Genomic DNA, 27,892 nt, shown 5'->3' on the forward strand with positions numbered 1-27,892 from the left:
CACTAAAGTGGACTGTTAATGTGCTAGAAGAAGATCACTTAAAAATTCTCAAAGAAAGATTCAGCGGAGCAAAAACAGGCGGGTGAGACTCTGTTGGATTATAATCGTGTTGGCGGTCTGTACTGAAGATAAACAGATACTTTCGTTAAGAAAGTGTTGATTTTGAAATCATGGTCTACAGATAACCGAGGTATTTATAATTTTCACTAGTCTCACCCGCCTGTTTTTGCTCCGCTGAATCTTTCTTTGAGAATTTTTAAGTGATCTTCTTCTAGCACATTAACAGTCCACTTTAGTGGTCTCTTTTATATATATATATATATATATATATATATATATATATATATATATATATATATATATATATATATATATATATATATATACATACATATATACATACATAGATATATATACATATATACACACACACACACATATATATATATATATACATACACATATATATACATATATACATACATATATATATATACATACATATATACATACATACATATATGCATACATACATATATATATTTGTATACATACATACATGCATATATATATATATATATATATATACATACATACATATAAATATATACATATATATACATATGTATGCATATATGTATATACATATATATATATACATAGACACACACATACATACACACACACACACACACACACACATATGTATATATACATATATATATATATACAAAAACCTATATATATATACATATATATGTCTGTGCATTCATGCGTGTATTCATGCATGAATATATGTACAGTAGAAAAGTACTCGATCAACGTAGAGAGTAAATATGTTATAATAATAAAAAAAATCACGAATCTTGTTAAATACAGCTAGCCAGGGTTTCCTAGTCGAAGTAATAGTTTATTTTGCCATCTATCAAGCTGAGAACAATACAGTTTGTCTTTTTTAGCAGATAATGTTTAAAGAAGAGACGGTTCTAAAGAAGACAAGAAAACACAAGGGAGATAACCAACGTTATAATCATTCTACGTCAAGCAGACGTAAACAAAATGTTAATGGTTTACTAAATGTCCAAAATTGTAGGGTTGCTGGTCCGGATTCGGCCCTGAATGGTTTTAAGTTACTCACAGAGATGGCCTTTAGATAAAAATTGTTAGCTGGCAGAGTTGTTACCACGCCGAACGAAATGTTTAGCGGTATTTCGTCCGCCGTTGGGTTTTTAGTTCGAATTATGCCGAGCTCGACTTTACCTTTCATTCTTTCGGGGTCGCTAAAATTAGTACCAGTTACGTACTGGTGGTCCATGTAATCGACTTAATCCCTTCCAAAATTTGAGGCCTCGTGCTCCCAGTATTAAAATGATTTATTAAACTTGAATAAGTGTGATACACTGACATTATTATATTAGATATGTTTAATTTTGGGGAATATAGCGTCGTGATTAAGAGCGCGGGCTACTAAACCCAAGATTCCGAGTTCGGTTCCAGGCAGTGACCTGAATAATAATAATAGTAATAATAACATCTAAAAATACTTTAGGAATTAGAACCCAAGCTCGAAATTTCCTCAAGACATCTGATGAAGGGTGGAGGGTACATCAGCCGAAACGTTGTGTTAACAACAAACAAGATGAGGACAAATATCCGTCAAATGCAAATAAAGTAAATAATGTACATAATTCCTCATCTCTTAAATATAGAACTGTATTATATATGTGTGTGGTGTGTGTGTGGTGTGTGTGTGTGTGTGTGTGTGTGTGTGTGTGTGTGTTCAAGAAAGCAATAAATAAAATAAAATTGATAGAGTTCAGTATGTTGGTTCAGTATGTTGGCCATAGGAATTTCTCTCAAAGAGACATAGTTAAACAAAGTTGTAAATCATTTCCCACTTTCTCTCACATGTCTCTCTCTCTCCCTCTTCTCTCACTCTCCTTCTCTCTCTCTCTCTCTCTCTCTCTCTCTCTCTCTCTCTCTCTGTCTGTCTGTCTACGCCACTCCCCTCACCGTCTCTATGCCATCACCCCAGCACAAAGAATAGTAGAAGTGTCATTGAATAGTGGCAGGGGGGTGAAAGTGTTACAAACTGACACACACAAAATAGCTTTCGCATTTATTATATTAGATAGATGTTTAACTAATAGTGTTCAGTATGTTGGTTCAGTATTCAAGAATATATATGTATATATGTATGTATGTATGTATGTATATATATATATATATATATATATATATATATATATATATATATATATATATATATGAATGTGTGTGTGTGTGTATATATATATATATATATATATAGGGAGAATTCACAAAAAAACAAAAGACGGAGATAGGTGGTGTAGAAAACAGACAGTTGTATTAGTATAACGCTCGGGAAGTGAAAAAGTCTTTAACGTTTCGAGCCTATGCTCACAGAAAGGAACATGAAAAGAAACAAGGAGAGAAACAAGGAGAGAATAAAAGAATGTGTAGTGGCTAACGATCTATCATAGTGAATGCCGAACAAAAGGGTCAAACAGGAGAGCTAGGAAGAAGGGGAGATAATAAAGTATAGTGATCCCAAAACGAAGGTGCGCGTGCGTATGTAAGAGAGTTCATACGTGCGTGTGAAAGAGGGCTGGTGATCTTGACGTGTGCGTGTGTGTGTGTGTGTAGGTGTGAAAATGTGGGGCTGGGAATTGGTCAGTGCTGGTGTGTGCGTGGTGGTGTGTTGTGATGTGATGTGCTGCGTGGTATGGTGTAGTGGTGTGTTGTGTGGTGTGGTGTGATGGTGTCGGGAGGTGGGGAGGTGAGAGTGGGGAAAGCAAGGGTGAGGTAGAAGTAGGGTATGTGGTTAGGCAGAGGGTGGGGTTAGAGGTGGGGTATGTGGGAGTGGGTGTAAGGGATGATATATATGTATGTATTAAAGAAAGCAAAAAATAAAACAAAAATGATAGAGTTCAGTATGTTGGTTCAGTATTCAAGAATTTCTGTCAAAGGGACATAGTTAAACAAAGTTGTAAATTATCTCCCTCTTTCTCTTATATGCCCACTCTTTCTCTCTCTCTCTCTTATTATTACTCTCACTGCCATCATCAACACTGTCACTTTTAATAAAACATCAACTCTTCCTAAATCTCTTTGTCTCTCTTTCTTTCCTTCTCTTTTTCTTTCTCTCTCTCACTCTCCCTCCGTTTCTTTCTCTCTATGTTTGTCGTTTCCACCACTCTCACTGTCTTTATTATTACTCTCACCCCAGCACGAGGAATAGTAGAAATGCCATTGAATAGTGAGAGAGTGGGGTCAAAGTGTGACACACTGAAACACAGAAATTAGTTTTCACATTTATTATATTAGATTATATACATGTATACATGCATATGGTGTGTGTGTGTGTGTGTGTATGTGTATGTGTGTGTGTGTGTGTGTGTGTGTGTGTGTGTGTGTGTGTGTGTGTGTGATTTCGTTTGGAACTGAAATATTTTATACTTATTAACCTTAATATGAGTTTTGTAACGCATTACTATCATCTTTACTACTGCGATATCCAGGGAGGTGAATATGAGAATCAGTAATGCACCTTGATGTGTATATTCACTGTCCCTTTCTAGTGTAGACTGAAATCACATCAATAAGCTTGTGTTTTACAATTACACTGCAAACTCCCGCTATTGTTCGTTCAGGTAAAATTAAAATATATCAGTTAAGTATCTGAGGCTCATTTAATTGATTATGTCCTCCCATAAATTTCTGAACCTGTTCCGAGATAAGAAATTAATAATATTTTGTTAGACTGAATAAAGCGAAACCTGTGATAAATAATGACGTTTACTGTTACTATGTAACGGGTTGAGGACAAAATCCAAGACGAAGAAGCTATTAATATCGTTTCAATATTCCAAGAGTAGTATTTTTTATCTCCCTTATATCTGTTCAAGTTCAATAACTGTTGTCGATTAAATCGACTATACTCTCAAACTGCATTACTTTGGTTCGCAGAATTAGTAAGGATGTAATGTAGTAATTATTGTAAGGCTTATGGATCATGTTAAAGAATTGAAAATCTGCGAAACTGTAAACCAGAATGTTGCTTTGTATATTGACTTTCTTCCTGCAAAATAAACTTACAACTGAAATCCCCTAGCCAAAGGAATTTATTCAATTTACTTTAAATTCAAAATATTTCTTTTCTATATTTTATATTATACTGAATTGGATATTCTTTCTTTTATTTATTTTCTAATGATTGCTATCAGTTTATTAATAAATTGTCCATGGAGAACAGATCTAAATATTTTCAGTTTATTCGTCAGCTAAATTTTATTATTAGCTCAAATAAAGAAGTTATTACTGACTTACCTCGTAATCAATTCGAAAGATTCTTAGGAGCCCGAGGTCCATAAAAATTCGTACACCAGCTTGGACCATATCATCTGTATGCAATGAAAAGTCATCGAATCGGAGATTTGTCAGCTTCAGTTGTTCAGTTTCTGGTATAGAGTTAGCCTTTAAAAGAAAAAGATGATAAACAATGAAATATGTGTTTAAAGGGAGTGTATGTATTCTATTAACAAACAAATATTCATATACACCTGTTAACATCCTATCAGCGTCAGGAGATATACCTATACCATTAATATCATTGTTCTTCAGAATTTTCTCCTCTAACTTAATATAATCTTTCCATCGCGCCTATATTTATGGTTTATTCGGAAAGAAAATAAGGGTTTTCTTGCATTTGATGTTCAACTTCAGCTGTCGAAGTCTTGTAGGAAAATGTAGGTGGATATGGATTTCCTTGGGGATGATATTTTTTGGTGAATGATTGGGCGAAGAAGTTAATGTAAAAACTAATGGGGACTATGTGTAAGGAAAGGAAAAATAAGAGAGTCCGGTAGATTTAGCTGGCGACACTTTACAAAGAGTCAGTTGTGAAGAAGAGTAGCTTTATGATAGCAGTAGAAAAGACAGAGTGATAAAACATCAGTTTTATTAACGGGTGCGTTTGAATGAAAACACGTTTGATTTGTTAGCGACTAAAATTCTTCTTGGAGACGATAAAATTATTCCTTCAGTACAAATAATGAAATGTTACTAAGAATGATTTTACTGAATATTGATTAACCTATTAATTTGTGTCCAGGCATAAAGGTTAGATATATATGAAAATTGAAACTTAACGATATGAATATGTAGCGAAGGTTAGAATCGAAATCTTACAGCTTTAGTATCTAAGTTCAGACCACTTCTTAGATCAGTCGACATGCTCTGAATGCTAACCAATCAACTTACAGGATTGACACTCCATATTATAGAATATTCTATCATGTTTCAATTGTTCTCGCCAGAAAAAGGTTTATAAAAGCGAGATCCTGCCAGAATAAGTGAAGAAGTGGCGGCAGAGCTTTGAGATGGTTCCCGAAAAAAAAATAGACGAGCATATGATTTATTTTTGGTCCGTGCTAGACCTGTTTTTAAGAGGATTACTTCGTCTTCAATGCACTTTTCAACACAAGTGCTATGAACGGAATATTTTTGCCTCTCGCCGCACAAATAATTTGCGCATTTCAGATGCACAGACAATAAGCCCTTTAAATAGATAAGTTTCCTTGTTTGCTGCTCAGCCCTTGATAAAATAATCTTCGACTAGAGTAAACATAGCCTTATTCCTACCGCTCACGTAAAGCTGATATTTTCTGTTATTAATGCGTAACCTTAATGAACTACATTCTCTTGTAGCACAACACTATACATTACTGGCAAGCAATTATGTAAAAATACTAACATTGTAATATACTTCTGGAAAAATAAGTGTTATTTAAACAACGTTGGATTTGGTTTATTTATGGAACAGCTCGCAATCTGCCATCATACCAACATATCGAAACCCATGTAACTAATGCTACAAACGCTTCTTGTTATTGGTATGAGAAAAGTTGTTGTTGTTGTTGTCTGGGTAAAGTGCAGATAGATTTTGTCTCTTTGTTTATCTATGACTGAATTATTCAATGTCTCGTTTTGTGACGATATGGTGTTGATTGAGGTAAATTTGGCTGTTATTTCCCTCAAGTTGAACGATCACACTGACATTATCGAAAGAAAGGTTCTTACATGAAAAATATATATCAAATTTACGATACGTTATTCAGGTACATGAGAAAAGATAATCCGATGCAAGCAATTAAGGATGTAATAATTTAGAAAAGTAATTGCAGTGGAGAAGTTTGGAAGCAAAATTATCCTCTCATGTGGATATACTTAGTATACAAGTTGAAAGGTGAAAATAATTAGGAGGGACAGACGAATGATAGAGATGCCTATATTTAGTACAGAAACTTATTTTGAGAAGAGTGATGTTTAGTAGGTTGTAGCTGCATATGTTTATATCTTTATGTTTAGTTCCATTTCTTTTATACATGCGTGTATATCATAAACGTCAATAAGCTTTTCTTTCACAAGAAGACATGGACATATAAGTATTTAAGAGAATTTACTCTAGAAAGGTGTAATTTTTGCAAATAAAAGATGGTATGGTAATTTCATGGATAACTCAATATTTTAGACTGAAAGAAATTTGAATTTCATGAGGAATTTTCTTTATAAATACCATATAGTATTTAGACCTCATTTGTTTTACCATACATTCCTTTGGATTTATGCAGCTTATAAAGGTTTTCACCTAATTAGCATTAATTATCCGACCATTTTTTTTTTCTGGATTCAGAACATTCATACTGTAACTATCTTCACCTTTATTTTCGTATTTCTAACTTTCTTCCACTTTTGATATTATTCCATAAGTCACCCATTTTCATTTTCACTTTTCATTTTCACTTTCAAACAATATTTTCTTTATTGATGTTTGTACACGCATTTAATTGCGTTCCGGTTTTCTATTAACCGTTCTTTATAATATAGTTCTTGTACTTCATCGTGTAAAGTGCTTTTAGACTAACAATGATTATAAGTGATGGCGTATTTAACCAAAGAACCATTTAAAAAGTCTCTCTCAACATAAATCAAGAAGTTTACGAGGCATTTGGGTGGGTGATACAAGCAAAGAACTCGGAATATGTGATAAAGATCTCCAGAATTTGAAATTAAGAAATGAAAATAGGCAAAGCTTTGTGCTATCTCTAGCCAACTTAACCTATACACTGAAACGTTCGAAGGAATAGTAAACATGTCAGGATTGTCTATAGAGGTTCTGGACGTCATCAACCTTACATATGCATATGGAATCTTTCAGCGTAGAAACGTTCATAAGGAAATAAATATTACAACTGAAGGAAAGTGAATGGAGCAAATACCAAGTATAATATATGTGGGATACCTGCGATCCCAAACCGGAAAATGCACGGTAGCAATCTAAAGAAAGGTTTGAGGTAGTCAGAAAGCTATTTGAAAATGTCAAACATCTTAACATCAAGAAACACTGATAATGAAACAAAAAAAAAATATTGCGAGAATGTTTATGTATAGTCCACTCCACTATACGGAGCAAAAGCAAGGACATAAAAATAGGTTACAAGCCATTGAATAGTGGACTTATAGATGATTATTGCGAATGTCAGAGATAGAATGCAAATTAGTTATTAGATACAAAAAATGAGAAAAGCTATGAAAATTATATAAGATACTGTTACACTACTTTGAACACTCAGTTGGAGATAAAAAAAAAAGTTACAATGACTTCTAATATAAGGGAAAATGAATGGAAGGAGAATAAAATTAGTAATTACGTGGATGGATAAAATCAAGAATTTACACGCTTGAAATCTAGTGAATGTTCAAGGGCAGCACGAGAAAGACTGAAATGGCAAAAGGTGGCATTCAACATAATTTCAGCTTGGCGAATACTATGGGGGGGGGTGAGGTGGAGGAGGAGGAGGAGGAGGAGGAGGAGGAGGAGGAGGAGGAGGATCTGTTGAAAAAAAAGCAGCAGATGATGTACTAAAGAACATTAGGAAGATTTCAGATTAGGAAATCAATTGTAGCACTTGCATAATGTCCCACATATTTTTCCAGTCAATATTGACTCTATATCAAATTCCGCCGAGGTCGACTTTGTCTTCCATCCTTTCGAGGTTGATAAAATAAACAGCAGTGGAATACTGGAGTTAATGTAATCGACTTACTCACTTTCACAAAATTACTGGCCTTTATGCCACAATTTGAAACCAATATTGGGTCGATATTACAAACATAAAAAAGAAAGTTTTAAATTATCGAATAAGAGTTTTAGGATTGAAGCAAATTATGTTTCTTTAAAATTTGTTTCCAGTTTTATTCACAGTCTAATACCAAAATCTAATATCATTGTTTTAGTTCCTAATGTAGTTTTTATTGCTTGGAGGATCTTATTTGTATTGTTCTTTTCCTACAAATGTTCTTTTCCAACAATATTGTTCGAATACAAACTTTCAATAGAACCTAGCTAAAATTAAATAAACTTATTGTTCAACCTAAAACTGATTTGTAATCTTAAAAGACATGCATACATTCATATATATAATTTTTTTCTTTTAATTATGAACATCAAATATGTCTCAGATACAAAATATATAATTAATTTTGGCTGAAGGTCATCTGAATCGATTGCCCAAATTCTGTGAATTTGCTCATTTAAGGAAAGATTGGGACGATAGTAGTTTCTCGTGCTTTTTCAAAAGTGAAAAATTTCACATTCATTTATACTACTCACCTTCAATTTCATTAGTTCCTCTGGTGTTATTGAAGCATGATAAGACAGCATCTGCAATATTACAAACAAAGATTATCCAATGTGACCTTTTTGAACAAAAGATGTAGGCTGCAATTAAAAGAAGTTTTGATTGATATTTCTAGCAACACCTACGACCACCTACGATCCCTGGTTCCAAATAATTGGATGCCGATTTGTTTCATGAATTGTCTGATGACTTTCAGTTTCAGGTGATGATCGTATAAGGTATGTGTCGCTTGGTTTATGTGGGTTGTGCATATTATTAAGTGGCAGATGTACTGAATGTTGAATCGTTGGTGTTCTAGCATCAGGAGTCGATTCTGCATTGGGTGGTGGTTTTATATATTTTCTGATAGTACTCTGGATTGTCCTATCGAATTAAAATTATCTTGTGTAGAGCGCAGACTGCTTTAGCAGGGCCATTTTTTTTAAAACTGAGTAAGCCCATATCTATTTATTGAAAAGTGGTATCGGATTTGGCAGTTTTTGACAGAGTAGATCGAAATGTCAATCAAATCAAAAAACATATTCCAGTCACTAATAATCTTATTTGAATGGTTTACCTTGATCTCTTTGTGGTCGGAACAAGGATAATCCAGATTGATAGTCGTTGTCGTATACACTCTTGATACATATTAATATTAAATTCTATCCATTCTCACGTCGATGTGTCAGGTTCACCGCCTATTGAACAGATTCAATTGTCTGTGTATAATCACTGACTTGGCAAAAGCCAGGTCTAATCTGCCATGGTTGCATAATCTGCCCTTGTTAGTCTGTTTTCTTATATTATAGTGTTCTTGTTATTATTTGTGAATAGGCGTCAACCCTGTGTACTTAAAATCTTTTATCCTTCTGTTAACCCATTAATTCTAAAAACAACTTAGCGTGTGACTCTTATTTACTTCCAGTCTTCGAGTCTTGTAGAAAATTTACTATGAAATGCCTTCTTCATTTTACTTTAGCAGATTCTAGAAATTTTCATTTCACAGTTTCTTCTTTCTGAAACCTTTTTTGTTATCATTGCTTTTATATAATTTTTTCTTTGCTGTGGTTGGCTTCCAGTTTGCACCTCATTTGTATTATATCCACCATCACAGTAATCTGCTTGTATTTGTTTGCTTCTAAATATTTTTCTCGGTCCACTGCTGTTACTTTGGAGCAATTCACAATTTGTATTATATCTGAAGCCCTTATGTGCTGCATTGCTATATTTATATACATCAGCTTTAGGGCAGCCGCTTAAGAATACTGTTAATAGTCTCCCCTGAAAATTTATTATATTTAATCTAGATTTCATAACTAGGATGGGTGATGCATTAAAACATTAACTTATTTTAAGCATTTTCTAATTTTCTCTTCATTTTTCTTTTAAGTATTGCTAAGTATTTTTCTGGATGATTTGGGACTAATTCTCTGATTTTAGTGTCTATGTCTAATTTCATGTAATTTATTTTAATTAATTTGCATCTTCTTGTAGAAATACTGCTTCATATATCTCGTTCCATAATCGTCCGTCTACCTTGTCAAATTCATGTAATTAGGGTGCGTGTACAGAATCCATAGTTAGCATTTGATTAGTTAATTCATTCATTTTCGGTTTCCATCCGGACTTTGATGTATAGAAGATGAGAATTACAGTAAACACAAAACCGTTATAGAAAGTAAACTTTCCAAATATAAATAATGTAAGCAGATTTTAATTTACCTCAAGTGCAACTTGCTGCTTGGCAGCAGCCAGTGATACTTCCGCATAGAGTATGGCATTGTTAATACCAAGACCACAAAATATAGCGAATGCCTGTGAAAGAAAATGTAATGTATAAAATGAAAATATTCCTCCGGTACAACGCTTAAAAATTGCAAACAAATTTAGTTTTCATGATTTTTTTTTTTTTTTAAGTTATGGATCAAATGTTATTTTCATTACTGAAATTATTAAAAATACAAATATTTTGTATTTCCTAAAGTCAGTTATTGAAGAGTGTTATTAAAGAAGAAAGCTATTTTTTGCGGTTGAAATATTTTCAAGCTGAAATGGTATATCTCAGGCTGGTTTTGACCACCATGTGTGTTATAGTTGTTTGGTCAATGGTATCAATGGTATAGTGTAAGTGGTACAATATTTGACAAACATTTGTTCTTCAAATGTAATCTTCAGGTACAATTGCTGTAACACCATTTGACAAAGCTGGTATTTGAAAAACAAGTATAGTCCATTTGAGGGACTTGCATACAAGTTTATGCAAAGAGCATAGAGATACCAGGAGACAATAGAAGATATTCGTTCAAAGAGTCACGCAGAAAGCTCAAAGCCGGTATCTCGTGATTGGGAAGCAAACATCTTAATCATTGCTTTAGCTGAAATATAGTTTAACCTGATATAGTTAATGTAATGAGTATTAAAACCTAAATAGAAGTGATTTTTTGTTGATTTATATTGATTCTAATGTTTGCTATATTAAATATGGCCAACAACTTGACAATACTTTTGCCATGTAAAGATGTTGCTGAGTAATTTCTGTTAGTCTCAAATTACTCAGCAATCGGAGTACTTGATTGGAGTAGATGGGGGGTCACGCAAAAGCTAGCATTGTTATTACCAGTTCGAAAATGCCAGTGGCAAGTTCCGGAGTTGTAAACAAAACATTCACTGTTATGGAGAAAATCTCTTGCTGCAGACAGACGATGTAAATACACCTAAATCAGCTCACAGCGCCACCTGGTCAGACTGTGAAATGCAAGTATTTCGTAAGTCGACTGGAATAAATAAGAGAGATTATCTCTCTTATCAACTCGTAGTGCTACCATTCGGTTTCGGTGACTGAAGAGAAGATAACCACTGCAAAATGGTTGCATCTTACAGTATGGATAGGTGACGCTGCGATCTGATTTAAGTGTATTTACACCATTTGTCTACAACGAGAAATTTTCTCCACGACAAAACACGGTGAATGGCTTGTTTATAAGTTCGAACGTGCCACTAGCATATTCGAACTGGTAATAACATTGTATTTAGACACATCACTGCTTAGTGCTCCCATCCCGTAACACAAAAGTCAATTTTTAGACAATATTGGAGTTTATGCTTTCTTGAGTGATCAGCAAGAAATATATTCACTAAATTTCCCCCTCGCCACACTTAGCTATCTTTAAAAAGCGCGTATCTAACATTGTAGTTGGGGATACACTATTCCTAAATAAAAAATACATGATAGCTATAGCTTGAATGTCTTTGAGTATAGGTCTGAATCAAAGCTTGTACAGGGACATATAACAGCAACAATAAAAAACTATAAATAGATATAGAGTGAACACAGAGTCGTAGATTTATTGAATGAACTTGATTAATATTCAATATATTATTTCCATATCCATCAACTTCACCTGAAAATTTCTAAAAATAATTAAAATTCATACTTTAACTAATAGGTAACGTATTAGGATAAAACACCCAATATTAAGATAGTCGTAGTTTGATAACACTGGTCAACACGATTTCTGGTGCCAAGAAACAAAAGTTTTTTTAGCTAATTTGATGGTGTTGATTCCGAAAATGACCTTAGTTTTTCATGGTTAGATACCGTTTTCGCTGTACTGAAAATGCTCATTTTTGGAAAAAAGATCAACTTACGATCTTGGCTGATCGCAAAATTAGTTAAAAAAGGTAATAGAAACCCATGAATTGTCAGGTAGGCCGAGCAATTTATGTTAGCCACCTGAAATAAACTATCTTTATAAGAAAAAAAGTGTTTTTGAGTCAAAATTTTTAAAATATAAGTACCGAAGTTTTCCAAGTTATTGCCAAAATTCAAATTAACTGATAAACTTTATCAGTAATACACTTTAGTAAACCTGATAATTAAGGTGACATAAAAAAAAATGAAACCCTAAAATCTTTTGTTTAATATTCATAAATTTATCCCATCACTTTTATCCCTTCAATACAGAAGAAATCAAGCACATTAAGAGCACAGTTGGAAAAAAAAACTCCAACTAAAGACATCCCAATTGAATGCACCTATTCCATTGTACATGATGAACATCATGAAAATGGTTTCACCATAACATCTGCCCACCACGCGGGATTACAAAGATACGAAGTAGAATCATCATAACGATTCTTTCTGTCTTTTGTTATTGACAGTTTTACGAGTCTTTCGTAGGACATTAGGAAAGATCAAATTACCTAAATGTGAATACGCAAAGTGTAATGTAAATGCTCAACCAATTCAATGTCTTTTTTAATCATAGAGATAGATATCAAATGACATGGTTTCAACGAGAGGATGCAAAAATGATCCCAACTTATTTTGCTATACATGCGGCGAGTTCACACCAAAAGCCAATATCTGACTTTTACAAGAAAGCCTATCGTGCTTTCACGTCGAGCTTGGTGATCAGGACAAATCATGGGCCCCTCATATTGCTTGCAAGACGTGTTTGGAATACATGAGACAGTGGACTTCAGGTACCCGAAAATCACTGAGATTCGCCATTCCTATGATCTGGCGTGAGCCAAAGAACCACTCTGATTAATGTTACTTCTGCTCAGTCAGTGTTGCGGGACTGAACCAAAAGAAACGCAGATCTATCGACTATCCCAGTCTTCATTCCGCTATTCTACCAGTGTCGCATTCAGATGATTTGCCAATCCCAGTTTTTCACGAAAATATGTTGAAACTTGTTGAAAATGACGAGTCTGATGCTGATGTAGGTGAGAGACACAGCGAAAACGATCCTGACTACGTTCCCGCAGCTGTGCCAGGGCTGTTTAACCAAAATGAGATGGATGATTTGCTTCGAGACTTAAATCTATGCAAAGAATCAGCAGAACTTTTGGCCTCAATGCTCTACGAAAAACACTTGTTAGCAAAAGGCACAAAGGTAACATTCGATCGAAATAGGGATACTGAATTTGTACCATTCTTTAATTAGAACACAGATCTTGCTCATTGCAATGACGTCGAGAGCGTTCTCCTTCGACTAGGCGTCCACAAATACGATCTTGATGAATGGAGATTGATCATTGATAGCTCAAAACGTAGTTTCAAATGTGCTTTGCTCCATAATATCAACATGTATGCGCCAATACCTATAGGCCATTCAATAACACTGAAAGAGAATACATGATGCCATTAAACAGGTTATAGAACAGATTGACTACACCAAACATAAATGGGTGTTATGTGTTGATTTGAAAATGGTAAATTTCCTGCTTGGTCAACAAAGTGGCTACACGAAATTTCCATGTTTTTTGTGTATATGGGACAGTAGAGCAAACGAGGAGCACTAGAAAAGGAAAGATTGGCCACCCCGAGAGTGGTGAAAAGAACGTTATTAGTGCAGCGATAATTCCGAAAGAAAAATCATCTTCCTTCACTTGCATATCAAATTGGGATTAATGAAACAGTGTGTAAAATCACTCGACAAAGAAAGTCAATGTTTTGAGTTTATATGTAAATCGTTTCCAGGACTTAGCACCGAAAAACTCAAAGAAGGAATGTTTGATGGTCCTGATATCTGGAAACTCATTAAGGATGATAAATTTGTTAATCCAATGAATGACTTGGAATTACGCACTTGGACATCGTTTGTTGACATGGTGAAAAACTTCTTAGGCAATCGCCGGGCCGAAAACTACAAGGAGTTAGTGGAAAAGGTGTTGAAAAGTCTACAGGTTATAGGCACTAATATGAGTATTAAGGTTCATTTTTTACATAGCCATCTAAATAAATTTCCGGATAATTGCATCGATGCGAATGATGAGCAAGGAGAACGATTCCATCAAGATATCAAAACAATGGAAGAGCGCTACCAGGGACGGTGGGACAAACGAATGATGGTTGACTCCTGCTGGAGTATCAAAAGGGACTTAAATAACATTGAACATGACAGACAAGCAAGAAAGAGAAAATTTTTACCATAGTTCTTCTGTTCAAGAAGGTTTTATTTCTGCTGTCAGTTTATTTAATGATTTGATGAAAATACTTGTTGGTTTTGGTATATTCAATCGTGTTACTTTTAAAGACTTAGGGTCTGATTGTTATTGCAAAATAGTATTTCTCAATAAGCAGACCAATATTTGTTGGTTTAAATATGAATCGAGAGTTTCTAGGATTTTACTTTGAGAAATATTGCAATCGATCAATACCAAATATACAGAAAACGAATGAAAAACTGCTTTTTTTTTTATAAATTAAGCATTTAGGTACAGCAAAAACGGTAGCTAGCCAAGGAAAAGTAAGATCATTTTCAGATTCAGAGCCCTCAAATTGGCTAAAAAAATATGTTTGGTGTCTCGACACCATTTCAAATGTGTTGGTGTTGTTGACCAGTGTAATTAAACAACAACAGAGAAAGAAACACAAGAAATCTTCAGATTCGTTTCTCCCAACGATATTAATAGTGTGTGAGACAGGAAACAATCATCCAAAATAAATCACGGACTTGGTTCACCAGAAGCTTACCCCTGCTTTGTTTTAATCATCCTCTTATAGGCTAAATTGCATGAGTTCACACGCATATAGAAAACCAAATAATTTTTTTGTTTTAGTTAAACACTGGACCGTTTCCCATGCAGTATACACTCTCCTTTGCATTACTGATGTCATCGTTGACAAGAGTAAACGCTAAAACAACTCATCTTTGGTTTACTGCAGGGCTTCCTCGTCCCTCCAACACAAGATTGGACTCAAGACATAGCTATGAATACTTTTTTACAGAGACGTGCTCAAAAATGCGCGCGCATACAAACACAAACCTACACATGTATGCATATATGCAGTCACACACGTGAATATATAATTCTAAAATTGAAATTTAAAAAAGTACTCGTATATCACTAGCTTATGCTAAACAGCTTCTTGTAATGCACAGCCTTCCCTTGAATATCAATTATGTAACTCATGCAACTGAGAAAGTCAGAAGCAATTTCTATTACTGATTTATCTTTTCATGTTCGATGATAAACACAACGATTTTGTCATTGTTGATGAGTTGCTGACATTAGTATCTCACCATCACAAGCACAAGTGCTACATCAGGAGCACAAGTTACTACACCAACAAGTAGAGATAGCTAGAGTGAAGTAGAGACAGAGATGGAGAGACAAAGAAAAAAAAACAGAAAAGCAAGCAGGTCCAAAAGAGAGGTGGTACGCAAGAGTGAGTAGGACGTAAGCTATGAAGGAATAATCAGAGACAAGACACAGAAATTGGATTTAGATTGGGTTTTAGAATAAATCTTTGACACATATCGGACGTCTAAGTATAAAGATAGACTGATGCCGATACACAATTCATAGAAGAGCGTTCATTGGTTGCTATCTAGGAAAGGAAAATAAAAAGAATGTGAGTCACCAGGTTAGTAGAGATTCACTTTCTTCCTTTTTCTCTTTCTCGCTTCTCCTCTCTCTCACATTTCTTGGTCTTCTCTTTCTTTAACTCCCACTATTTTCCACTCGTTTATCTCTCCTGTACCTTCCTCTTTGTCTCTGATTTTTTTTTTATAATCCTTCAATCCCGCTGCCCCTACCCATCTCTCCTCCTTCCACGTGGCCGCTGTCCGGTCAACCATGATCTATATATAAAGTGAAAGGGTTTTGTCAATTTATTTATTTCGACTGTCCACCTGCGATGGTGATTAAAGTGACTGTACGCGATGAATATCCAATACCAAACAATCTTAATCTCCATATTTAAACTGCATTGAACTTTGGCAAGCTTACCATTACCTATTCTGAGTTACTTGAAAGCTGATGTTCCCTTCCTTCTCTTCTATTTGTTGATACATTTGTTTACCTACCAATGCTTTGTTTTACTTTAAGGACCCATCCATTATGATATTTCGAACGCGCCATCTTTTTACGGTGAACTGCTAAAGATTCAAAGCAGCATTCGTGAATTAAAGTCAAACTCTTCATGTCTTCATTTTTCATTACCTGAAGTCAGTTTCAGAATGGTCGTACACTCTAAGCACGTAGCAAATACATTCCTTTAACTCTACTTTTTCAAGTACGTATTATATTGCCATTTTTGATTGCACCAATCATACTTCTCTCCGAAAAAAATAACTCTCTTTGCTGTTTAATAAAATAAACTCGCAAAGGGTTAGTTTCAACGTCTTCTTTCAATTTCCTTACACCATTTATGTGACTGTTTCTAACAAGAAATTTCGCTTTCATATAAAACAGCTATATTTTTGTAGTCATTTCCATAATCTACTCCCAAAACACTTCAATCGCTCTACTTTGCATCACTTACAATGTTATATGTTCTATGATCATTAAACTACAACAACCTGCACATTAACCAGCTTTCAATTTGGTTTTCTGTTCCTAGGTTAATCGGAAACATAGATTGCCGTGCAACTCATAAACTTCGGCAGTTCAATTACTTGGTGAAAAAAACCCACCAAAGGAACTTAAACTGTCCAAAAGACGGGTGCGTTTGTCACTATATACAATTTTTACAAATGTGTGTGTGTATATATATAAATATATATATATCATAAAGGAATATGAATGGACAGCTCTATGCACGTTTTCGTAGCATGACGATGTATTCAATAATGCATGATATTACTTAAAATTACATTATCCTTATCAAGTAACTGAACCATTTCATCAGGCAATGTTTTACTGGTAAATTCAATCTGTGCAAAACTATGTTTGCGGAAAATATATATATTAAATTCAGGTGTTTGAGAGAAAAGAATATAATACAATCGTTTTAGTTGAGAGAGGAGGTGATTTGAATTGCAACCAATCAATCAGTTTATTTGCTGAGGGCAGTAGCAATAGTAATAATGTTAGATTTTGTTGGTAGACACATGACAATTCTATCGCTTAGACAATTATATATATTTACCAGTCAAGAGTTTATCAGTGACATAAACTGTAATAAATTATTACTGTCAACACAATAAATCTTACTAGCAAGTTTGGACAACCAGCCAGCATAATGTCACCACTTCGTAACGTGTATACACACACAAGATTCTTATAAATGTGTGTATATATATGATATGCATATGATTACACATATAGATATGCGCGAGCACGCGCGAAAAGAGGAAGAAATTTATGTAAGCAGATACAAATACACGTTCATACACATTAAAATCTACAAATTGAAGTTAAAGAATAAAAAGAATAAAATTAAGAGGTCGTAAACTACAACAAAAATATGGTAATATATGGTAAAATTACGTAACCAAATTTTGACATGCAAAATGAAGTGGAAAAATATAAAAATGTAAGCATATGCTTAAAAATAACTATATAAATGCAGACAACTATATTACACAAACACGAATAGAAAGAATCTATATAGACATATACGTCTACACACATAAATATATACACGTATTTTAAAATTTATAAATTTAAAATAAAAATAAAAAGTTGATTTATAAGATAAAAGAGAATATAAAGACACCGTATTAAAATTAGATGTAAAATTCGTTAAAAATATATTAATATGATAAGGTATGCTGATTAAACTCAGATCAAAAGGCTATACTTAAGATGAATACCGTCATGGCCTGGTCAGTATGATATTTTCACCGAAAAACAATGAACTAAATTCACCTATTAAATATTTTATTTAAAGCGGGTCTGGGGGCACTTCATTCGTGTGGATAACAACAAATAATTTAACAAGTTGCTGAATGTGGAAGAGAATAATGATTATATAAGATCAGTTAGATGATATTGATTATATAATGAAAAAGCCATGATCGTCTAGTTATAAACCTCGTCAATAAATAAAACAAGCACAGTTTAGGTGACTTCACCTATGGAGAGAGATACTGATGGTTTGGAGGGCGTAGTTATTACAGAAAAAGAAGTCGTAAACATACATATGTGTATATGTGAATATGTGAATGGATGTATAATCATATGTATGTGTATATATGTTAGCATATGTATGTTTGTGTGTACGAATGTGCGTGTGTGTGTGTGTGTGCGTGCGCGTGTGTGTGTATGAGCGAGTGGACCAACGAAACAAAGGGCACTCGACACAGTTACTAGGAGTCACATGTATTATTCCAAACAGTTTGATTAGAATTTCTTGCTATTTCAAGTTTCGCAAGTCTCTAACAGAGTCTGTCTCCTCAGGCTGGTGGGTTTCGGATATCCCACCAGCCTAAAGGATTAGGGATTGGCGAACATTGAAGTAGCATGGAATTCGAAACAAACTGTTTTGAATAATATATATATATATATATATATATATATATATATATATATATATATATATATAAACAAACAGCAAATGAGCACATGCACACATACGCACAGGCATGTGCACACCGACATCCACCCGCACGCATAGGTGCACATCTGGGCACAGGACACCGCAAACAAACGCAGACGAGAACACACGAGCCACACAGAGAACACCCCACCTCATCAGCCACCTACGTTTTAACACCGGCGTTTCGACGAGCTTCGGGCAGGACGCATCGTTAAAACGGCTCGTCCCATGGATCGCAGATTAAATTTGTATACGCAAATTAAATCTAGCCATGGAGGAATGTAGTGGCGGACAAAAAACAAGACAGGAAAACAAACAGAAAAGGCTTTACGGCCAGACGAGAAAAATTATGTGTGTATGAACGCGATGAGGCACGGAACCGAGAGAGACAAAGTGGTGGCGTGCGTTGCTTGGCGAAAGCCAAGGAAGGAAAGGATTATTGACCGGAAGCATGTGACCATGCCGGTGTAAAGGGAAGAGGGAGAGTGGTAGAGGGAGAAAGAGAGGGAGGAAGTAGAAGAATAGGTGAGCAACGAGAGGAAAAGAGAAAGAGAGGAAATACGAGGGGGAAAAGGAGATACGTAGTAGTAACAGAGGAAGAACAAGAGGGGTAAGGCGAGATACGTAGTAGTACAGAGGAAGAACGAGGGGGGGGGGGGAAGAAAGGAAAGAGAAAGAGATAGAGTAGCGTCGGAGGATAAGTTTACGAAAACTACTTACAATTTTTGTGAGACGCTGCGTTCAATCATGTAAAAACAAACAGCAAATGAGCACATGCACACATACGCACAGGCATGTGCACACCGACATCCACCCGCACGCATAGGTGCACATCTGGGCACAGGACACCGCAAACAAACGCAGACGAGAACACACGAGCCACACAGATATATATATATATATATACTCTTGTACTCTTGTACTTGTTTCAGTCAGTTGACTGCGGTCATACTGGAGCACCGCCTTTAGTCAAGCAAATCGACCCCAGGACTTATTCTTTGTAAGCCTAGTACTTATTCTATCGGTGTGTTTTGCCGAACCGCTAAGTTACGGGGACGTAAACACACCAGCATCGGTTGTCAAGCGATGTTGGGGGGGACAAACACAGACACACAAACACACACACATATATATATATATAAATATATACGACAGGCTTCTTTCAGTTTCCGTCTACCAAATCCACCCACAAGGTTTTATTCGGCCCGAGGCTATAGTAGAAGACACTTGCCCAAGGTGCCACGCAATGGGACTGAACCCGGAACCATGTGGTTGGTACGCAAGCTACTTACCACAGAGCCGGTCCTACATATATATATAGAGAGAGAGATAGATATACAGGGCAGAGAATCGTCAATTAGTAATAACATTTATAATTAACAATTTTGCCGGGTAGCTCAGTATGAACATTTCTTTGGCTGCTATTTCTGAATTCTCAGTATGTTGGAGAAGCAGGTTACTGCCAATCCCTATATATTTATGATTATATATATATATATATATTATTCAAAACAGTTTGGTTCGAGTTCCATGCTACTTCAATTTTCGCAAATCTCTTTTTGTGCTCGCGTGTGTGTGTGCGAACGTGTATGCGGGTAGGTTTATATTTTGGGGCGAATGAGCATGTGTGTGTGTTTCAAGTGAGGGTGGATGAGTATATACATATAGGCGCATGTACGTGGGTGTATGTATGGACATGCGTGCTTACGCGATTACTATGAACATTTTTACTCCCTTACCTTTACTCCCTCCCCTTACTTAGTGGTCATTCTAATAGTTCTTTTGTCTTAATAACGGTCAAGCACACAGTAATTTCCCTTTGTTTAACGGTCATTTTCATGACATTTTTCTTGATGGCCCGATAACTGAAGAGATGCCGGCGTGGGTTTCCGCCCCGACATCCGAAACTCATGGCTACCGAATAATTGTCACATATTATATATATATATACACACACACACATACATACATACATACATACATACATAGATATATATATATATATATATATATATATATATATATATATATATATATATATATATATATATATATATATATATATATATATATATATATATGTATACATACATATATATATATATATATATATATATATATATATATATATAAGAATTTAAGGAATGGAGAAAACGCATGTTATAATTGCATACTTTATTCCTACATATGTTTCAAAGGATTACAACCTGTGTGATCCATAGGGATCTTTGATATTAAAATTGTAACCTTCTCATCAGGGAAAGCATGGGAATCATCTTAAACGTAAGACAATACGACCGATTATGAAAACAATAGATGGATAAGGTTATGACTTGATTCATTTGAAAAAAACCGTTAGAGAATTGGACGCTGCCGGATAGTGGGTTGGACAACACATACCTATAAATGTGTGAGAACGTACATGCATACATAAATACATATACACAAACACACACATACATGCCTAACGCTTTAACGACGTTGTCAAACCAAATTCTCGTTATGAGTTATCATTATATGATTTTTTTATAACTGGTACAGGAAATGTTTAAATACAAATTTTCATTTTCTGTCTGATAGAGAAAATATTGTATCAGGATTTAGCACTCTTCAGGTCTGTTGCTTTTATTTAATCAGATCAACCTTGATCAAGGAAACCTATGATGGCAAATGATTCAATCGTCTTGTCTTGTAAATTTGTGACTGCATTTTCCAATTTGTCCTTGATTTCTGCATATGGAATGGTGTGATTTAAAGAAGTGTGACAGTTATTTAACAGATTTTTCAACTTCTACCAATATTCTAACATTAAAAGTATTTAGGACAATCTTCTGATATACTTTCGCAAATCTCAGTTATTCGGTTCAACCGAAACGACAATGTTACTTTGATTACTCTTGATATATATGAGATCAAAATTCTACTAAATGGAAAATGTCACTGGGTTTGTGATAAATGTAATTCAAAGTATCAAAGCAGATCTGAAGATGCTTGAACGAATTATTCATAAGATATTCAATGACAACCTACTGATCGGAAGACAAGTAGCTGATTGGAAGAAGATTAACGACAAAGCTGCTGGAAGGAATCATTCAGAGATGTTCCGATATTCAGAGATATTCTAATGTTCAAGTGATACAGGACTAAGAGAAGGTGATCAACAAAGAAAAATGAAGGTAGTTTTGGGAAGATTATAAAATACGTACACAGAAATATTATTTCAGAATGTCGTCTTGAACGGAAATGAAAAAGCATATATGAATAAGTACTGAATGAAATAAGTTAAGTAGAAAATGATTTCGTTCTATTAAAATAAATTCAAAAGAATTGGGGAAAATGCGAAAAATTTGGTAATGAAGAGACCAGAATGTGTGGTGCAATCATGAATAATGTTAAGAAGAAACTTTGTAAAATAAGAACTAAATCTAAAGTAGCATAAACATAAATTTCTAGAGTGAGATCTTAGATTTCAAAAAATATCAATGACTGAACTATTATTTGATTGCTTGAAGAATTCTTCCTGTACGTTAATAATGAAACAAACAGAAACAAATAAATGGCAAAATTAAGAGTGCTAGAATTGATATTAAATTTGTCAAGGATAATAGAGAAACACTCCATTATTTAGGAAAGTATATGTTAAGAACCATAATTATGCTAAAAGACATAGCAATTCATTAATTATTTTCGATATAAATTCTATAATAGATCTTCAAATAATTTTTTTCATACACATCTAAATATACAATACACGAAAGGCTTTCCCAACGTATTTACGTTATTTTTCTGAATATCATTACAATATTTTTGTAACAACTGTAATATATCTTAGGTCAATATTTGTCATATATCATTTGTAATACACAATGTAGCTTCATATGTAATCATTTTATTACGTTTAATAACGTATTTACATGTCATTCAAACTTCATTGATAACTTTATTCACGGAAACACGCCTAATCGTGATTGAATAAATAAGAAACTTTCATTTTTTAAATACTAATTTTGGATTGGCTTCAGAATAACATTTACTTAATAATAAGTTCAATAAATTATCATAACAGTCCAGGAGAAAAATATCAGCACAAAACACATTCATGTAATGAAAAACATTAAGGTCGAAAATACCAAGAATGAAAATATCATGTCCGACTTAATTGATAAAGTAGGGCCAATGACTCTCTGTAAACAAATAATTGGCCAACAAAATACGCAAACATACAATGCATCTTTGAATAAAGTCACTATAAAGTGAAAAACGACGAGTAATATAATAGTTTTAGAGTGTGGAAGCAAAAAAGACTCTGTAACAGAGAGAAAAGTTGAATTAAAAGTGAAATCTTGTATTATAGAAAGAAAAAAAATGAATTTATCGATATCTCTTGTCAGCAATCTAATGAGACGAGTCAAAGTAATAATAGTGTTTCACAGATGTACAAATAGATTATATAAAGCGAGTTATCCTCAAACAAACTTCAACTACTAACTGTTCTCTACTCAATCAAGATTCAGATCCTGATAAAGTACTTAAATTGAAACATCCACTAGATCAATATGCAAACAAAAATACTGTAGTTAAATTGATTATAACATTGATGCAAACATGGGAGATGTGAATCGGAGAATAAAGGATTGGATGGAAATATCGTATAAAAAGTAAAAACATTGGATCTGAATTACTGGATGGTTACCCACATGCAGCTGGAAAGAACCTTGCCCAATAGTATGTATAACATCCAAAACTTACATTAAACCGGTCGCATTTTATAGAACAATAATTTGAACTGAGTAACACGTTTGGATTTAAACTATTTTAGACTAAAACGAAACCAGATATCAAATGCAATTTAATTAAAAATTCTTTTCTTTCATTCCTTGTGATTTTTATATTCTGTATTTTAGAGACTTGCTACATAAGTTGGTATCATCTTATACAACTTTTCAGTTCATAAACAAATTGAATATGTAGTTTATTGCGTAACTGTAGAACTGACACTTGAAAACACTCTTTTGCAAAAATGTTACTTAACTCGCTTTGTAACAATAAGGTTCAGCCCCATGCACGGCACTTTGGGCAAATGTATTCTACTATAACCCCGGGCCAGCCAAAGCTTTGTGAGTGAATTGGATTAAAAGAAACTGTGTTGAAACCCGTCACATGAATGTGCATGTGTGCGTGTATGCGCGCGCGCGTGTGAATGTGTATGTGTGTGCGTATGCTTGTGTGTGTGTGTGTGTGTCTGTGTGTATGCGCTCGCGTGCGTGCTTTTGAGTCTGTGTTCGTCTCTTCCTATGCCGCTTGAGAACCGGTATTGGTTTGTTTTTATGTTCCTGAGACTTAACGGCCTGGTAAAAAAATAAATGATAGAATAAGTACCAGACTTTAAAATAAGTACTAGAGTCGATCTGCTTGACTAAAACCACACTTCAAGGTGGTGCCCCAGCATGGACGCAGTCTAATGACAAAACCAAGTAAAAGATAAGATATACATATGTAGAGATTGTTGAAAATGACCAACTTCAGCTACTTAATATAGGTCTAATCTATTATTAACCAGGTTGCTCTTGTCCATATACTTAAAAGTGTCTTACGTTTCCATAGAGCACAGATCGCACCCGTATTAACTATCTCTATAAGGCTGTGCTTTCCTTATAATATCCCATTTAAGGCTAAATTCGATTCTGCTTTCCTTCAGCTCCCAAATCTTGCTAGATAAGGACGTACAATTGGCCTTATATTTGAGCCTAAAAGATGAAAAAGGGTCATTAATACGTTTTTTCATATTTATTGAACATCCTGTATATACAAAGTTACCAGCTACAGTTGTGATAGATTATGTTTTGGGTTAGACATTGGCCTAATAAAAGACAGTGAGATTTAAACCTACAATTGCAACTAGGAGAATTACTACTATTAATATTATTGATATCAGACACAATAAGATATATGCTTCAACACACGAATTCACATAGGGAACTACTCGTATACTTGTGTGCAGCTAATATACTTCTCTCCATAACTTTCTGCAACTTTGCGTAGGCCTCTGAGCAGGTATCACCATGAGAACTTTCTCTGCCATGGTCAATACGACGATCACACGCTATACACCTTTCTTCCAAGCACTACTGTAAACACTGGAAGTGAGCTACAACGTAAAAAACTTAGTGCGCATACACAGCAGAGTTCACGGTCAACCTGTGCCAAATAGCTTTATTCTGCGTACTTTATCTTCGTTACTATGACAATAGTCCTGACACTTATTTATCAGACTCGTATCGAACTGTACGTATATGAGTGCTCAACACCGCATTAGTGGATAAATATTCTTTATTTGTGGTTTAACCAGACTACTATTGGTTTCATGATGAGAGAGATATCTCCCAGCAATTATTCAAGTTTGCCACATGGGACATTGCTATTCGTCTCCATCTTGGGTGAAAACAAAGCAGGTGATGGGTCCTGCATGAAATTTCGGAATGTGAAGAGGTTTTATCCCTAATATTTAAAATGCTCGCTTTTGATGTAATAATGTTTAATTTTTCAGTGATGCAAAGTTCGTGTTTTCTGCCCTGTCCCCTGTATTTGTTGGCCTTTTCGAAAATGCTCCTGGTTATCTTGGGGTTGTTCATATGATTTTGTTGTGCTCTCATTCAAGACAGAGACGAACACTAGCGTGTCATGTGGCTCACTCTTGAATAATTGTATAGTTGTGGAGAGTTACCTTTCTCAACATGAAATCATGAAACGAATAACTTGTGTGTGTGTGTATGTATTCTCGTTCTCTCTCTCGCTCTCTCTCTCTCACTCTCACACACACACAACACACACACACACACACACACACACACACACACACACACACACACACACACACACACACACACACACACACACACACACACACACACACATATATATATATATATATATATATATATATACACACACACGTTTGTGCGTGTTTATGTATGTGCTTGGGAGTCAGTGAATGCTGTACGTGTGTGTAAATATACTTGTGTGATCGTCTGTGCAGGAATATCTGTATTAAAAGCTGTAAAATCATTACTCAAGTATGCAATACATGTTGACTGTGGAGAGAAGAGTTGCATCAAAAGTGTAATGCAATCGAGATACAACCGAGAAGAGAGCAGTGATCGATAGAAGAAAATTCTTACTTCATTGAGAATATGAGACAACTATAATTAAGACGAGTAAGTTAAAAGTAGACGCTGGAGAAAAAGCATCTTAACTCAGTTAAGAACAGCAAATACCACCTGACAGACCATAAATCAATAGACATTTGCCTAGGAAAGACAGAGAATTTGTTCCATTAGATCAACAGCTTTAAACTGATAAACCGGACGTATTATAAATGATGTTATGACAAAAGAGTGCTCTAATCTCCTTTGTGATCTTTCTTCAGTTACTGAAATGTGCTGGGGCAGAATGGCTGAACTTTCAGCCAACTAACAGCATTTAATCGAAAAGATACTACAAAATAACAATCCAAAAATCTTATGAAGACGTAATATTGAGGTAGTTGACACCAAAACAAATAAATACGTCTTGAAGTTGCTATACAAGGTAAGTATATTTGCTGTAAATGGTACTGGGAATTATTGATATATTATTAAATCTGAGTTCGATGTTCTTAAGAAGGATTGTAAGTATATTAACAATAATATTTGGAGTATCTTAGTTCAATTTCTTAAAACAATCCAATAAATCCGCAATTACAAATACGCTGAAAACATTCACATCATATCGAAGTTATCATCCATTATGTGTAAGTATTAAGCTGAGGTCTTAGGTTTGCCACGGGTCCTAAGTCTCATAAGGCCAAGACAAATCTTGGTTTCAATGGCGAATAAGTGACTGAGATTACATTAACGTTGGTCCGTTACAGTAAACAATATGTACACGAAATTTCATTCACATTTTAGGCTCACGAGAAAGGAATATTATTATATCCTCCATTTTCCCATGAGTCCACAAAGGGTAACAATAATAACAACAACAACAACAAAATCAACAATTCTCTCTACTGTAAGCACAATACTGAAATTCTGAGTGCAGGGAGAAGTCGATTACATCAACCCCAGTGTTCGTCTAGTACTAGTTCTTATTTTTATAGACTCGAAAGGATGGAAACCAAATTCGTCCTCAGCAGTATTTAAATCAACAAAAACAACAATCCTTTTTCCAGCAGGCACAGGACCTGAAATTACGAGAAAGGGAACTAGTGTATTGCATTGACCCCCGTGGTTTGACTGGTACAATTTTATCGATCCTGATGAAAGGCAAAGTTAATAACGGCGGGATTTAAACTCAGAAAGCAGAAAAACGAATGAAATATCGCTAAGCATTTTGTCTGACGTACTTATGACACCAGTGCAAAAAGATTCTGCTAGGTCGCTCCTCTGGAACTTCACCATTCAAACTGACAGAAAGATAGATATATTGAAAGATTTCAGACAAAAATCATGCCACCTCATTGATATGACTATCTCAATCGACATAAATGTATCTGTCAAGACCTACCAAATACTGAGCAAGTATAATGAACTTGAAATAGAAATTGACAAAATGTGGAACCTCAAGACTAAAACTATACCTGTTGTCATAGGTGCCCTAGGAATGATAGCAAAAAGGGCTTATTCTTACCTAGCTCAGATACCAGGAAACCCCAAAATGGCAGAAATTCAAAAGATAGTGCTCATGGGAACTGTCCTTATCTTACGTAAAATACTGTGTATGTAATCTCAAATTTTAAAACAAACTCATAATATTCTTGTTTTCTTAAACGTTCTCTAAGACAATACTATGTGCAAAACCAAATATATGGCAAAACACCAACATGAACTTCTAACTTGTTGTCTGTTGAGGTCTCTGGGTGCGACTTGGAGTCAAC

The 27,892-nt window shown here is 34.7% G+C and overlaps 1 protein-coding gene across 1 annotated transcript in view; it reads right to left on the minus strand.

Annotated features, from left to right (window-relative positions):
• LOC106884049 (dual 3',5'-cyclic-AMP and -GMP phosphodiesterase 11A) overlaps nucleotides 1-27,892 on the minus strand; it is a 389,181-nt gene that overhangs the window by 115,607 nt on the left and 245,682 nt on the right. The window contains exons 10-12 of the mRNA XM_052973868.2: nucleotides 10,425-10,517; nucleotides 8,696-8,746; nucleotides 4,351-4,497 (exon numbers count right to left, since the gene is read on the minus strand). Coding sequence (XP_052829828.1) covers nucleotides 4,351-4,497; nucleotides 8,696-8,746; nucleotides 10,425-10,517 — 291 coding nt within the window. The remainder of the gene's footprint in view (nucleotides 1-4,350; nucleotides 4,498-8,695; nucleotides 8,747-10,424; nucleotides 10,518-27,892) is intronic.

This window comes from Octopus bimaculoides, chromosome 16 (assembly GCF_046866305.1).
Source record: "Octopus bimaculoides isolate indiv1 chromosome 16, ASM4686630v1, whole genome shotgun sequence".
In the NCBI taxonomy this organism is placed as follows: domain Eukaryota; kingdom Metazoa; phylum Mollusca; class Cephalopoda; order Octopoda; family Octopodidae; genus Octopus; species Octopus bimaculoides.